Source organism: Ochotona curzoniae, unplaced genomic scaffold (genome assembly GCF_017591425.1).
Source record: "Ochotona curzoniae isolate NIBS_2020 unplaced genomic scaffold, NIBS_Ocur_1.0 contig_1014, whole genome shotgun sequence".
Classification (NCBI taxonomy): domain Eukaryota; kingdom Metazoa; phylum Chordata; class Mammalia; order Lagomorpha; family Ochotonidae; genus Ochotona; species Ochotona curzoniae.
In genome coordinates this window covers 7,076,735-7,089,796 of record NW_024464920.1, presented here as the reverse complement: position 1 = coordinate 7,089,796, position 13,062 = coordinate 7,076,735, and the positions used below count along the sequence as shown (strand labels likewise).

Sequence of the window (13,062 nt, the reverse complement as noted above, 5' to 3'; positions counted from 1 at the left end):
TATGACCTGCCTGATGATTTCAAATGTTCTCAGTCAGAGAGAGATAATTTCTTGAAATAACTTTAGAATAAGAATTACATTGCTTTTAAAAGTACAAGTTAAGGTTTTTTTTGGCATGTGTCCTGTTCAATATATATATTTTTTTACATTTATAGTATTTTAATGATTCATGTGATTCAACTCCTGGTAGGTAGATAGTTCCAAGAAATGACTGGTTGGATTTTGTTTTAGTTTTTAAATTTTTAAAAAAGCTATGTATTTATTTGGAGGTAAGAGTTAGAGAAAGAGGCAGATACCGCGGGATCCTCCATCTGCTGGTGTGCTCCCTGGATAGCCAGCCCTCCTAGTGAACTGAAGCCAGGCACTTCCTGCTGCTCTCCCACACAGGTGGCAGGGGGCGGGGCACTTGCACCATCCTCTGGTGCTATCCACAGGTCACTAGGGGAGCTGGAGCGGAAGTGGAGCAGCTAAGTGCATGAACCATCGCCTGTATGGGATGCCAGCACCACATTCAGTGGCTTTACTCTTAACGCCAGCCCCTTTGATGTTTTTAATAAATGACTAAATGAAAGCTTGAAACACTCACATTTGTATCCCCCGTATCTGGAATGTGGTAGGAGTTCAATAAACCTTTGTTGAACTGAAGCTGTTGCCAAAATTATAATTATAGACTTATGAAAACTGAGAATTCCCTTAGTTTTTGATTCTTTCCCTTTATGTAAATAAAGCGCATATATAGTGGCATTCCCGCTGAGCCACTATATATGACTTTATTTGTCCTTACTAGTATAAGATCTCTCTTTAACATTAAATGTAAATTTTATTGCATAACTAAAAAAATATGTATACTCTATAGAAAAAATTTCAAAAATCCATGTTTAAAAAATGGTAGAGGTATCTTCAGACTCAGCCTTGATACAGTTGCTGAATGCAGGTGAAAGTTTAACTACTATCTAAAAGTAATTAATTAGCACAGTATGCCTGAGTCCACACAATAAATGTATTACTCTTGGTGCCTTGTCAGAGAGCTTCCGTAACAAAAACTGTGAAGGCTATTCTTCATATCCTTGACTAGTTGTCATTTGCTCGGGAGGGCTGTCTTTTTGACGTGCAGTGCAGCAGTAAGAGTGAACACCGTGGGGCTGGCCCTGCGGTGCAGCACATTCAACCTTCGCCTTTGGTGCTGGCATCCCACTTGCGCGCTGGTTTGTGCTACGGCTGCTTCACTTCTGATCCAGCCTCCTGCTGATGGGCTCGGGGAGCAGTGGAAGATGGCGCAGGCCCTGGAACCCTGCACTCCTGTGGGAGGCTGGGGAAAAGCTCCTAGCTTCAGATGGGCTCAGCTCTAGCTGTTGTGGCCAGTTGTGGAGTGGACCACTGTACAGAGAATTTCTTTCTGTCTCTGCTTCTCTCTGTGACTTTGCCTTTCAAATAAAAGTAGATCTTTTTTTTTTTTTCTTTTTAAAAGTGTGAACACTAAGTTGGGCACAGATTAGACAGGAAATGTGTATCAGCCTGGAAGAGCTATCAGAGGTAGGCACTGATTTACAGCCCACTAAGGCCTGGGAAGCGGGAGGGGGAGCCAGAACGTTCCTCGGGGAAATTGTCTAGTGTGTTATGTTAGACACACAGAAACGTTTTTGGTGTGATTGGAGGAGCCAGAAAAGCCCCTGTGCCTTCTTCTGTCCCCCAGCATATCTTGTTAGGCTTTTAAAATACTGAAATTCTAATACATTCTCTTCAGAATTCCTCTAATTCCTAACCCTTTCTTGCATATAAGGTGCTATACTTCTCATGTCCTGCTTCTGTGAGTGAACACTCAGATGAAGAGAGATCCTAGAACCTGGCTGTGATAGGGTGGCTGCGGAAGGTGTTGCTTAAAGAATGAAGAGAGGGCAGTAAGAGATGTCATTTCTAGTACAGTTTTGCTTCAGCCCTGATGGGAAAAGACTTACAGACAGTTCTGTTCAATCTTTGCAAATCAAAAGCTAGACCCAGAATATCACTCATGTGCATATCTGTGGTGGGGGCCAACTTTTCTGTATCTTTTGATGCTTTCTGAGCCTGTCTTTGGGCTTTTGGGGATGTTTCTCTACATACCATCCCAGCCTTTTTGCTCTATCATTCCTTCTGCATATCCTGTTTTCAAGTCAGGTTGAACCCTGAGCTGGGTCCCTGTGGTCCTTTCCCATTTTTCTCATTCCTGTTTTTTTTTGGAAAGTCAGATATACAGAGAGGAAGATCTTCCCTCCGTTGATTCACTCCCCAAGTGACTGCAACAGCTGGAACTCAGCTGACCTAGAGCCAGGAGCCAGGAGCCAGGAGCCTCTTCCGGGTCTCCCATGTGAGTGCAGGGTCCCAAGGCTTTGGGCCATCCTGGACTGCTTTCCCAGGCCACAGGCAGAGAGCTGGATGGGAAGTGGAGCTGCTGGGATTAGAACTGGAGCTCATATGGGATCCTGGCATGTGCAAGGCGAGGACTTTAGGCTTTAGGCTAGCATGCCAGGCCCTCATTCCTGTTCTTTTAACACCAGAGTTCATTTACTTTGTTCAGTTGCCCTTCTTGTTAATGATTCATACTTTTAACCCATTCCACAAGCACTTTCAATGCACTGTCTCCATCAAATCTTCCCTATGGAATTACTTTTTCGAGTTCTCCCAAATTGTTTCTTTATTGTTAATATTTTCTTTAAAAGGATGTATTTATATTTCTTGGAAAGACAGAGTTTTACAAAGAGGAGAGACAGAGATTTGCCATCTGCTGTTTCACTCTCATTTGACAACAATGGCCAGAGCTGAGTTGATCTAAAGTCAGGAGCCAGGAGCACTTTCCCAGGCCATAGGCAGGGAGCTGAATTACAAGTGGAGCATCCTTGTCCCAGCGTGGTGGTCCTTGCCTTGCACATGCCGAGATCCCTATGGGCAGTGGTGTCCCAGCAGCCCTGCTTCCCATCCAGCTCCCTGCTTGTGACCTGGGAAAGCAGTGTAGGATGGCCCAAAGCCTTGGGACCCTGCACCCACGTGGGAGACCTGGAAGAGGCTCCTGATTCCTGGCTTCGGTTTGGTGTAGCTCTGACCATTATAGCCCCATGGGAAATGAATCATCGGATGGAAGATCTTCCTCTCTGTCTCTCCTCCTCTCTGTATATCTGGCTTTCCAGTAAAAATAAAAATAAATCTTTAAAAAATACAAGTGGCGTGGCTGAGGCACTAATTGGCATCCCTGTTAGATGCTGGTGTTGGAGAAGGATTAGCCTGTTGAGCCACAGTGCCAGCCCCACAGTTGTTAATATCTTCTTATAGGATATATTTTTGTAATGGACATCATTCTCTGCTAGATTTAGGATTTCTTATGCTAGATTTTTGTTTGATGTATGTTTGTCACATATTGATGCTAAATATTTGTTAAATAAGTTAAAGTCAAGAATTAGGAAATCTAATTACAGATGTGTTGATGAAGTAACTGAATTTGTTTTAGTTATTTATATGTTTCACAATACAGATTTAGGAGTGTGGCGGTACTTCTCCCCATCCTGCTTTCCCTCCTGCCTGCATTTGCCACCTTCCCGCTTCCTTCTTTGTTCCTGTTTTTCCCCCCCTAATTTTACACTGATATATTTTCACTTCACTTTACGATCACAGGCTTCACAAACCATTGGATAGCAACACATAACAAGTAGGAAAAAAACGGCCTGTTGTTTCTCACGAGTGCAGACAGAGGCTGTCCATGCACAGCCACTTCCCAGGATGCCTGTCTCATCCACATGGGTTACATTTTCTTGTCGTCTGTGTGTTAGCTATCGCGGACCTTGGGAAACATGGTGCTGGTCTTTGGGGCACTGGCTTATTTCCCCAAGCATAGTGGTTTGGAGTTGGATCCATTTAGTTGGAAAAGACAAAGATTTCTTTTTTTTTTTGGCCAAGCAGCTCATAGTGTGTATATGTCACATTTTCTTTATCCAGTCATCAGTTGCATCTGGGTTGATTCCAAATCTTAGCTATTGAGAATTGAACTACAATAAGCATGAGGGCACACAAAACTCTCATATGCTGACTTCATTTCATTTGGGTAAATTCCCAGGCGTGAGACGGCTGGGTCATTCGTTGGTAGATCTGTTTTCTTGTGTCTGAGGAGTCTCCATACTGTTGTCAGTAACAGTTGTAACACTTACATTCCCACCTGCGGTGGATTAGGGTACTCCCTCCCCATATCCTCCCCAGCGTTCATTGTTTTCTGACTTCTCTGTGAGAGTCATCTAAGTGGGATGAGGTGAGACCTCATTGAGGTTTTTATTTGCATGTCCCCGATGGTTAGTGAGCCCGAGCAGTTTTTCATGTCTGTTGACCATTTGAATTTCAACCTTTGAAAAATGGCTGTCCATGTCCTTTTCTAATTCTTAACTGGATTATTTTGTTGTTGAGTTTCTTAGGCTTTTTCTTTCTTTTTGTTTTTTATAGATCCTGGTTATAAGAAATTCTTTAACAGAGAGGTTAGTCTATCCACCGGTTCATTCCCCAAATGGTCACAATGTGCAGAGCTGAGCTGATCCAAAGGCAGGAGCCTAGAGCTTCCTCCGGGCCTCCCATGTAGATGCAGGGGCCCAAGGATTGGGTCTATCCTCTGCCGCTTTCCCAGGCCAGCAGTGAGGAGTGGAATCAGAAGTGAACAGCCAGAATAGGAACTGGTGCCCCTGGGGATGCCAGCACCTAAGGTGAAAGCTTAATGTGCAACAGCATGGCTCTGGCACCTGTCATTTTGAGGACTGCGTTAGAGTGGAGTAGCACAGATCTTAGGAGCTTAGAAATGTCGTCACCTGGTTTTAAATTGCTTTGGTCAACTGACCTTTCCAGGCAATAGGGTTGCCTTTCTCGGAGCCAGAATCTGCAGGCCTAACCAGCTTATAGGTTCAGAAATCTGTGACATGTAATTGGGATAATTTTCTCTGGAAAATTTAATCAGATGGTGAGCTCACTGGCATATTGTTGCTTTCCTGTATGTCCTGGTAATTAACTGTTCTCCAAGCAACCAAAAAAAAAAAAAGAAGAAATTTGTTTAGCTGGAAAATATTTTGCCTCTTAATTAACTCCAGCTTTCCTCTTTGTAATTGTGGATACATTTTCTTCCTTGTTCCTCTTTGTTGTTTTCTTGCGATGAGCGTGGGTAAGAGACCTCAGGTGAGTGCGCACTCGCTGAGCTGCCGCTGGAGTGTTGTTGGGAAGGTGCTAGCAGGCCCATTTCTGTGTTCAGGTGTGGAATCGGCAGTCGGAGGAGTATGTCTTCCTACAAGCCCATCAGGAAGCCGTGACAGACTTCAGGCTCCTGAGAAAGTCGAGACTGCTTTCTTGGTCGTTTGATGGAACAGTTAAGGTAATGTGAAGCATTCGTCTTGTTAAAAAGTATTTGAAAAGTGTTCTGATCCTGCAGTGATTATGTTGTGGCAACCAAAAGGACATGAATGTTAGTAATTAACTAGAGGTAAAGCCTGTTTTCTGCTGTGATCACCTCTGTCGTGTTAGTCAGCATTTATACGAAAAGGTGCTTGAAGACATCAGAATGGTCAGTGTGCTGGAGTTCTTTTACAGATGTGTCTGATAACTCTTTATGTTCTTTCTGTGAAATGGAAATTTTAACATTTTAACATTTTTTAAAGGTATGGAATATTATTACTGGAAAAATAGAGAAAGACTTTGTCTGCCACCAGGCTACAGTGCTCTCTTGTGCTGTTTCTTCCGATACTGCCAAGTTTTCTTCTACCTCGGCTGACAAGACTGCAAAGGTAGGTCAGTCTTAAATGTCTGCATAAAATTTAATGTTACTTGTATCAGTTCAAATGATATATAAAACAGGATAGTAATAATTCATACTTGTCTGTGTCTTGTTTTGTGTTTGGAAGATGCTCATTGGCATTCTTTTTTAAAGATTAATTATTTTTGGGTCTGGTGAGGTAGCCTAGTGGCTGAAGTCCTTCCCTTGCATGCCCCAGGATCCCATATGGGTACCAGTTCTAATCCTGACAGCTCCGCTTCCCATTCAGCTCCCTGCTTCTGGCCTAGGAAGGCAGTTGAGGACAGTCCAAGGCCTTGGGACCCTGCACCTGTGTGGGAGACCCAGAAGAAGATCCTGGATCCTGGCTTCAAATCTGCTCAGCTTTGGCTGTTGCAGCTGCTTGGGGAGTGAATCAGTTGATGGAGGGTCTTTCTGTTTCTCCTCTTCTCTGTATATCTGACTTTCCAATTAAAAAAAAATCTTTAAAAAATTATTTAATTTTATTGGAAAGGCATATTTGCAGAGAGAAGGGGTGTCAGAGAGAGATCTTCATCCACTGGTTCACTCCCCAAATGGCTGAGCCGATCTGAAGCCTGGAACCAGGAACTTCTTCAGGGTCTCCCACACAGGTGCAGGGTCCCAAGGCATTGGGCCACCCTCCTCTGCTTTCCCAGAGTGTAAGCAGGGAGCTGAATTGGAAGTGGAGCAACCAGGGCACGAACTGGTGCTCACATGGAATGCTGGTGCTTGCAGGTAGAGGATTAGTCCGTTGAGTCATCATGGACTCTCAGTGGCTTTTAGTTGTTTCAGATAGATTAAATGGATGACATTGAAGACTTCTGAGTTCTCCAAATGGAGTCTGTATTGTGTATCATAGGCAATTAAAATCATTGGAAGAAATTTTATATTAAACATCCAGAGTGGATTTTTATGAATATCACATTCCTGCGATTGTTCGGCCGTGCTGAGAACGTTGAGTGCCCCATTGCCTTCCTTTTCTCCACCTTTGTTACTGAGACCACTGTCTGTTCAGGTTCCCGCGCAGACTCTGGAGTTGTGGGGGACACTGTTCCTTCAGTGTGTTAGAGACGCTGAGACGTCACTCTCCTTCACTGCAGCACGGTCCTCAGTCCGCCCCGGCCTGCGCCTCCTTCAGCCTGTCCTGTGCTGCTGCCTGACCCCTGCTGCAGCCCGTCCCCTGGGCATTTTTCGGTTGGCTCCTTAATCATCACCATCTCTTTGCTGCTGTGTTGCTTCCTCTCCGCCAGCTGTTTCTGCCTCCGTGGTTTTGTGGGTGTTGTAACTGTGTTTAGATACGACCTCATACTCCCTTTTAACCCTGAAGCTTCATAACTCATCATTCTACACCCAGATTTTGAATGAAGCCTTTGCTGGCTTCATTATAGAGTTACAGCTGCTCTACCTTCAATGTTCTGGTTACATTTTATTCATGTCTGCTAGAACACTTAACTTCATACGGTTATTCACTGGCTCTTCTTGAACTTTCTTTCTGCTGAAAGTATATATTCTGGTTGATTTTTGTTCATTTAAAAAAGATTTATTTATTTTACTTGAGACACAGAATTATAGAGAAAGGTAGAGAGAGACTTGTCCTTCCATTGATTTGCTCCCCAGGTGGCCTCAGTCGCCCAGTCTGGGCGAGCCCACAGCCAGGAGTCGGGCTCTTCTTAGGAGTCTTCCGCGTGTGAGCATGTGAGCGTGTGAACGTCTGAGCCTGTGAGTGTGTGAGCCTGTGAGCCTGTGAGCGTGTGAGCCTGTGAGCGTGTGAGCCTGCGAGTGTGTGAGCCTGCGAGCGTGTGCGTGTGTGAGCGTGTGAGCGTGTGAGCCTGTGAGCCTGTGAGACTGTGAGACTGTGAGCCTGTGAGTGTGTGAACATCTGAGCCTGTGAGCGTGTGAGTGTGTGAGCCTGTGAGCGTGTGATCCTGTGAGCCTGTGAGACTGTGAGCCTGTGAGTGTGTGAACGTCTGAGCCTGTGAGCGTGTGAGCCTGTGAGCCTGTGAGCGTGTGAGTGTGTGAGCATGTGAACGTGTGAGCCTGTGAGCGTGTGAGCCTGTGAGCCTGTGAGCCTGTGAATGTGTGAGCATGTGAACGAGTGAGCCTGTGAGCGTGTGAACGTGTGAGCCTGTGAGCGTGCGAGCGTGTGAGCCTGTGAGCGTGTGAGCCTGTGAGCCTGTGAGCGTGTGAGCCTGTGAGTGTGTGAGCCTGCGAGTGTGTGAGCATGTGAACGTGTGAGCCTGTGAGCGTGTGAACGTGTGAGCCTGTGAGCCTGTGAGCCTGTGAGCCTGTGAGTGTGTGAGCGTGTGAGAGCTCCACTGTGCTCCCAGTAGCACAAAGCTGGATCGGAAGTGCGAGCGCTGAGACTCCAGCCATTGTCCACAGGAAACGCCAGCACCGCAGCTGGTGACTTGCTGTGTTGCAGTGTCAGCTCTTAAACTTCTATTTATTTATTTTAAGAAAAGGTTTGTTTATTTTTATTGGAAAGGCAGATCACATTTATGGAGAGGAGAGACAGAGAGAAAGATCTTCCATCTGCTGGTTCACTTACAAAATGGCTGTCATAGTTGGAGCTGAGCTGATCTGAAGCCAGGAGCTAGGAGCCTCTTCCAGGTCTTCCATGTGGGTGCAGGGTCCCAGGGTTTTGGGTCGTCCTCAACGGCTTTCCCAGGCCACAAGCAGGGAGCTGGATGGGAAGCGGAGCAGCTGTGGCACGAAGTGGCACCCATATGGGATACTGCTGCTTGCAGGTGGAGGATTAGCCAATTGAGCCATCACACTGGCCCGTAGATTTTGTTTTGAAGAAGAGGTGCTGTGTCTGGTTTGTCTGTGTGCCACTAGTCTTTAGGTGACAGTATTTGGGACATAGTATTTTTCAGTGTGTGGTGTTAGATTGTGATGACAAGAGTGTGAGAGGGGATCGGAAGGAAATGGACGGCATTTGACTGTATAGCCTTTAAGGGCACTTGCCATGTGCTCAGTGTTACACGAGGGATTTCATTTGTTCCATCTGATTCAGTCTTCATGCCACAGGTAGTAATGTTCCTGTTTTACAGATGTAAAAACCAAAGCTAGAAAAGCCCGTGGATTGTCTTGGGTTACCAGGAATGGTGTAGACGAGCCAGGGTCACAGTCATGTCTTCTCTCCACAGATTCTGTTAACTGGTTCTGTGTTCTTCCTTCTCTAACTAAAGATGAGAAAGCTGTGGCTTTGGTTATTGATCCAAATTTAACTTGAGTAATTAATGAGAAAATCAGAAAAATTAACAAGGTTACCAGTTGGAATTTGGACATTTGTGGAAGTTTCTATACTGACAGCCAGAACTTCCGTGTGGCTGATTTCAGCACTAAGTAACAGTGAAGGCAGGGCTTAGAGGCTTCGTTTGAGGAGATTTTCTACCCACAAGCAACCCTGATTGCCTTCCAGATTTGGAGTTTTGAACTCCTTACCCCTCTTCAGGAATTGAGGGGCCACAGTGACTGCGTGCGCTGCTCTGCCTTTTCCGCGGACAGCTCCCTGCTGGCGACAGGAGATGACAAGGGGGAAATCAGGGTGAGTTGCTGGACGTGAGAGCATGGCACTGCCCTCACCTCCCTGGGGACCCTTGTTGGTGGGACTGGGAGGCCCCGGCGTGTGGCTGGATGACGTGTGCCTGTGTTCCCGTGCACGTCGCGTCCCCAGCCACACCTGACTGCCCAAGAAATTTCCCGGTAGAGGGGGCACTTCCCACACATGTGTGAGGCAGATGCCCCAGTCATTTGTAGTTGAATTGTCTGCTGTTTAAGAACTATTCATCTTAATTCTTGGAATTCAACCAAAGGTTGTTTTTAGTGGCAGAATTTGAAGAAAATAATTTGTAAATGATTGTTTAGGTTTTAAATGAATTATAAATTTTGTTTTCAGAATTGAAAGAAGAAAATCTCTCTTGTGCTATATTCATCAGTCAGTTGTTATGGTGTGATTTATTTTTTTTGCAGTCCTCTTTGGGCCTTTGTTATTTAGACAGTACAGGCCCTCAGGTGTGCACTACTGGGTGGGCACCGAAGGGCTTTGTTGGGGTAGCATCCACACAATAGGCCCACTTTTGTTACCCTGTTGTGCGTGGAATACTGTTGTGTTTGTGTGGAAACACTGTGCAATATGGACAGTATTGTGTTTGAAAGCTCAGCAATCAAGGGAGAGGCATCAGTGGGACTTGTGGCATTAGATGAACTGGACAGTTGGTTGAGGGGATCGAGGCTGGCCACTGGGGGGTGGCTTTGTTATCCAGTGTATATGAGCCCGGTTTTTTTGTTTTTGTTTTTGTTTTTGTTTTTCCTTAAACAAAGGGAGATTTAAAACTGAAGGAAGAGGCATATGATGCGGAGAGTGGGGGAGAATGCAGTTTGCAGGAATCAGAGCTTTAGCAGGTAGCTTCTCCAGGGCAGCCTGCTCGAGGCCTGGATCGCCAGCCTTGCTGCGCCCTCCGCCCCAGTGCTGTCTCCACCCAGTGGCTGGCGCTCGCCTAAAAGGATTCCTCCTGGCTGTGAGGCGGTGCTTCATTTTTCAGAAACAGAAAACAGTTTTCACTTATAAAATATTGGGTGTTAATTAAGAAATTTTCTTTGGTACATTTAAAACTTTTTTTTCTATCTGATTATATAAAATGCAGGAAAGTTGTTGTATTGGCTAGTTGTCTAATTGAAGTCTATGAGTTTTTCCATTAAGTTTTCTTTTTGTTTATTTTTTAAAAATATTTATTTATTTGTTGGAAAGTCAGATATACAAAGAGGAGGAGAGACAGAGAGGAAGATCTTCTGTCCGTTGATTCACTCCCTGAGTGAGCGCAACAGCCGATGCTATGCCGATCCCAAGCCAGAAATCAGGAACTTCTTCTGGGTATCCCACATGGGTGCAGGGTCCCAAGGCTTTGGGCCATCCTCGACTGCTTTCCCAGGCCACAAGCAGGGAGCTGGATGGGAAGCGGGGCTGCCAGGATTAGAACCGGCGCCCATATGGGATCCCGACGTGTTCAAGGTGAGGACTTTAGCTGCTAGGCCATGCTCCTGGGCCCTTCTTTTTGTTTTAAAGACTTATTTATTTGAAAGCAGAGTTAGAGAAAAATGTTGCATTCACTGTTTTCACTTTCTAAATGGCTGCAGTGGCTGGGGCCAGAGCTAGGAGCCAGGAGCTTCATCAGAGCCCTTCACTTGGGTGCAGGGGCCAAGCCTCTGAACCATCTTCCACTGCTTTCATTAGCAGGGAACGGTGGGATGGTCATGGGATGTCAGAGTCCCAGGCCACAGTGATGGCCCACCCCTTTATTTTTAAGAAGGCTAAATATTTCCAGAAGGCATGTTGATCTAGTTCATACTAGAGAGGCCTCTGGCTAATACTCCTTTTTTTTTTTAAGATTTATTTTTATTTGAAAAGCAGAATTACAACAGAGAGAGAAAGAGAGGGAGACAGAAAGATGGAGAGAAAGAGGGCAAGAGAGACAGAGATCTTCCCCCATGGTTCATTCCCCCAGATGACCACAGAGGCTGGAGCTGGGCTGGTTTGGAGCCAGGAGCCAGGAGCTAGGAGCTTTTTCTGGAGGCCCTAGCACTTGGGCCATCCTACACTGCTTTCCCAGGCCATTAGAAGTAGAGCATCTGAGACTTGAACTGGCGCCTGCACCAGATGCTGGCACTGCTGAACGAGGTCTAACATGCAGTGCCACAGAACCGACTCCCTGGCTAATGATGTGCTGTGTCGTGTTGATGTAGATATGGAATGTCTCCAGTGGAGAGCTGCTTCACCTGTGTGCACCCATTCCAGGAGAAGAGGGCGCTGCCACCCATGGAGGCTGGGTGACCGACATTTGCTTTTCTCCAGATAGCAAAATGCTTGTCTCTGCTGGAGGATATCTAAAGGTAAGAGTTCCTCAAAGACTTTGAAAGCAAAGAACAGCCTCTCTCCTCTCCAGGCTTCCCGCACTGTTTCTCCCTTGTTGCAGAGCAGCTTTCGTGGTGATGTTTAAGGTGCTCTCATCCAGAGCTCTCACTCTGCCCATACAAAGCTTCGCTGATCAGAATGACTAGACATTGTTACCTATTGTGTTTGAAATGATGTAAAACAGCATATTTGTGTATTATGACATAATAGCAGAATATTGCTTTACAATGACAAAAGGCTTCATTTTCTTCATCCTACCACTTTTGTGAGGCTTAAATTTTATTATCCTTGGTTGCAGTTAAGGAGATGGATTTCCTGGAAATGGTGGCTTTATCAGAGTCAAGCCCAGGTTGTCTTCCTCTGTTTTCTCTAGCTGGCTTACGTAGGCAGACTGAGCGGTGACAGCTAAGGCCAAGGCTGAGGGTGTGGAGTGCTGCGGTTGTATCTGGTTGTATCTAGTAGTTACCCCTGGGTTGGGCTGCACTTGGCAGTAGCACTTGGCCTAGATATTTCTCTGCTTAAGGTTTGGTCCTGCCCTTCAGTGTCTTAAAGCAGAGGGTAGATAAGGAAAACCCCTGAGGGGTAGGAGGGGTGAGGCACTGTGGAGGTCCTGGAGGCGCAAAGGAGAATAAAGGGCCTGTTTGACCCGGACAAAGCTTTATATGGAAGGGGCTTCTCCAGAGGTGTGTTTTGAATAGTGTTTGTTTATCAAAGGTGTAGGAAGCTTTTTAATTGAAAATACATCCTGAATTAAGATGTCATGATACTTTTGCTTCCTTTCTTTTTTTAAGCTATTGCTCATTTTTTTAAATTAATTAATTAATTTTTATTACATTGCATCATGAGACACAGTTTTACAGGCACTTGGATTCCCCCCTCCCCTCCCCAAAACCTGCTCCCCCCCCCCCATGGTGGATTCTTCCATCTTGTTTCATTACCACAGATCAAATTCAGTTGAGATTTTTTTTCCTTGCAAGCATCTACAAAACATAGAGTCCAGCATCTTATTGTGCAGATAAGTTCATCAGTTTCATGGGGAAACAGTTTCTGGTCTGAAGGTACAGCCGAAAGTGTATCATCCCAATCAATTGAATATTGCTCATTTTTTAATTTGAAAGGCGTAGTTACCTGGACATAGAGATCTTCCATCTGCTGGTTCACTCCCCAAATGGCCACAGTACTGGAGCTGGGCCAATGTTAAGCCAGGATCCAGGAAATTCTTCTGGGTCTCCCGTGTGGGTACAGGGGCCCAAGGATGGGAGCCATCCCCTGCTGCTTGCCCTGACCGTTCACAGGGAGTGTGATGGATAGTGGAGGTGCCAAGACTGGAATCGGTGCTCATAAAGATCGCCTCAGGCCTAAG

General features: G+C 45.6%; 1 protein-coding gene across 2 annotated transcripts in view; it reads left to right on the top strand.

Moving 5' to 3' along the window:
* The window catches only part of APAF1 (apoptotic peptidase activating factor 1), a 97,982-nt gene that overhangs the window by 80,310 nt on the left and 4,610 nt on the right, over positions 1–13,062 (top strand). For both annotated transcript variants that reach the window (XM_040980319.1, XM_040980311.1), the window contains 4 exons: positions 5,249–5,368; positions 5,652–5,777; positions 9,210–9,335; positions 11,531–11,677. In XM_040980319.1, coding sequence (XP_040836253.1) covers positions 5,249–5,368; positions 5,652–5,777; positions 9,210–9,335; positions 11,531–11,677 — 519 coding nt within the window. The remainder of the gene's footprint in view (positions 1–5,248; positions 5,369–5,651; positions 5,778–9,209; positions 9,336–11,530; positions 11,678–13,062) is intronic.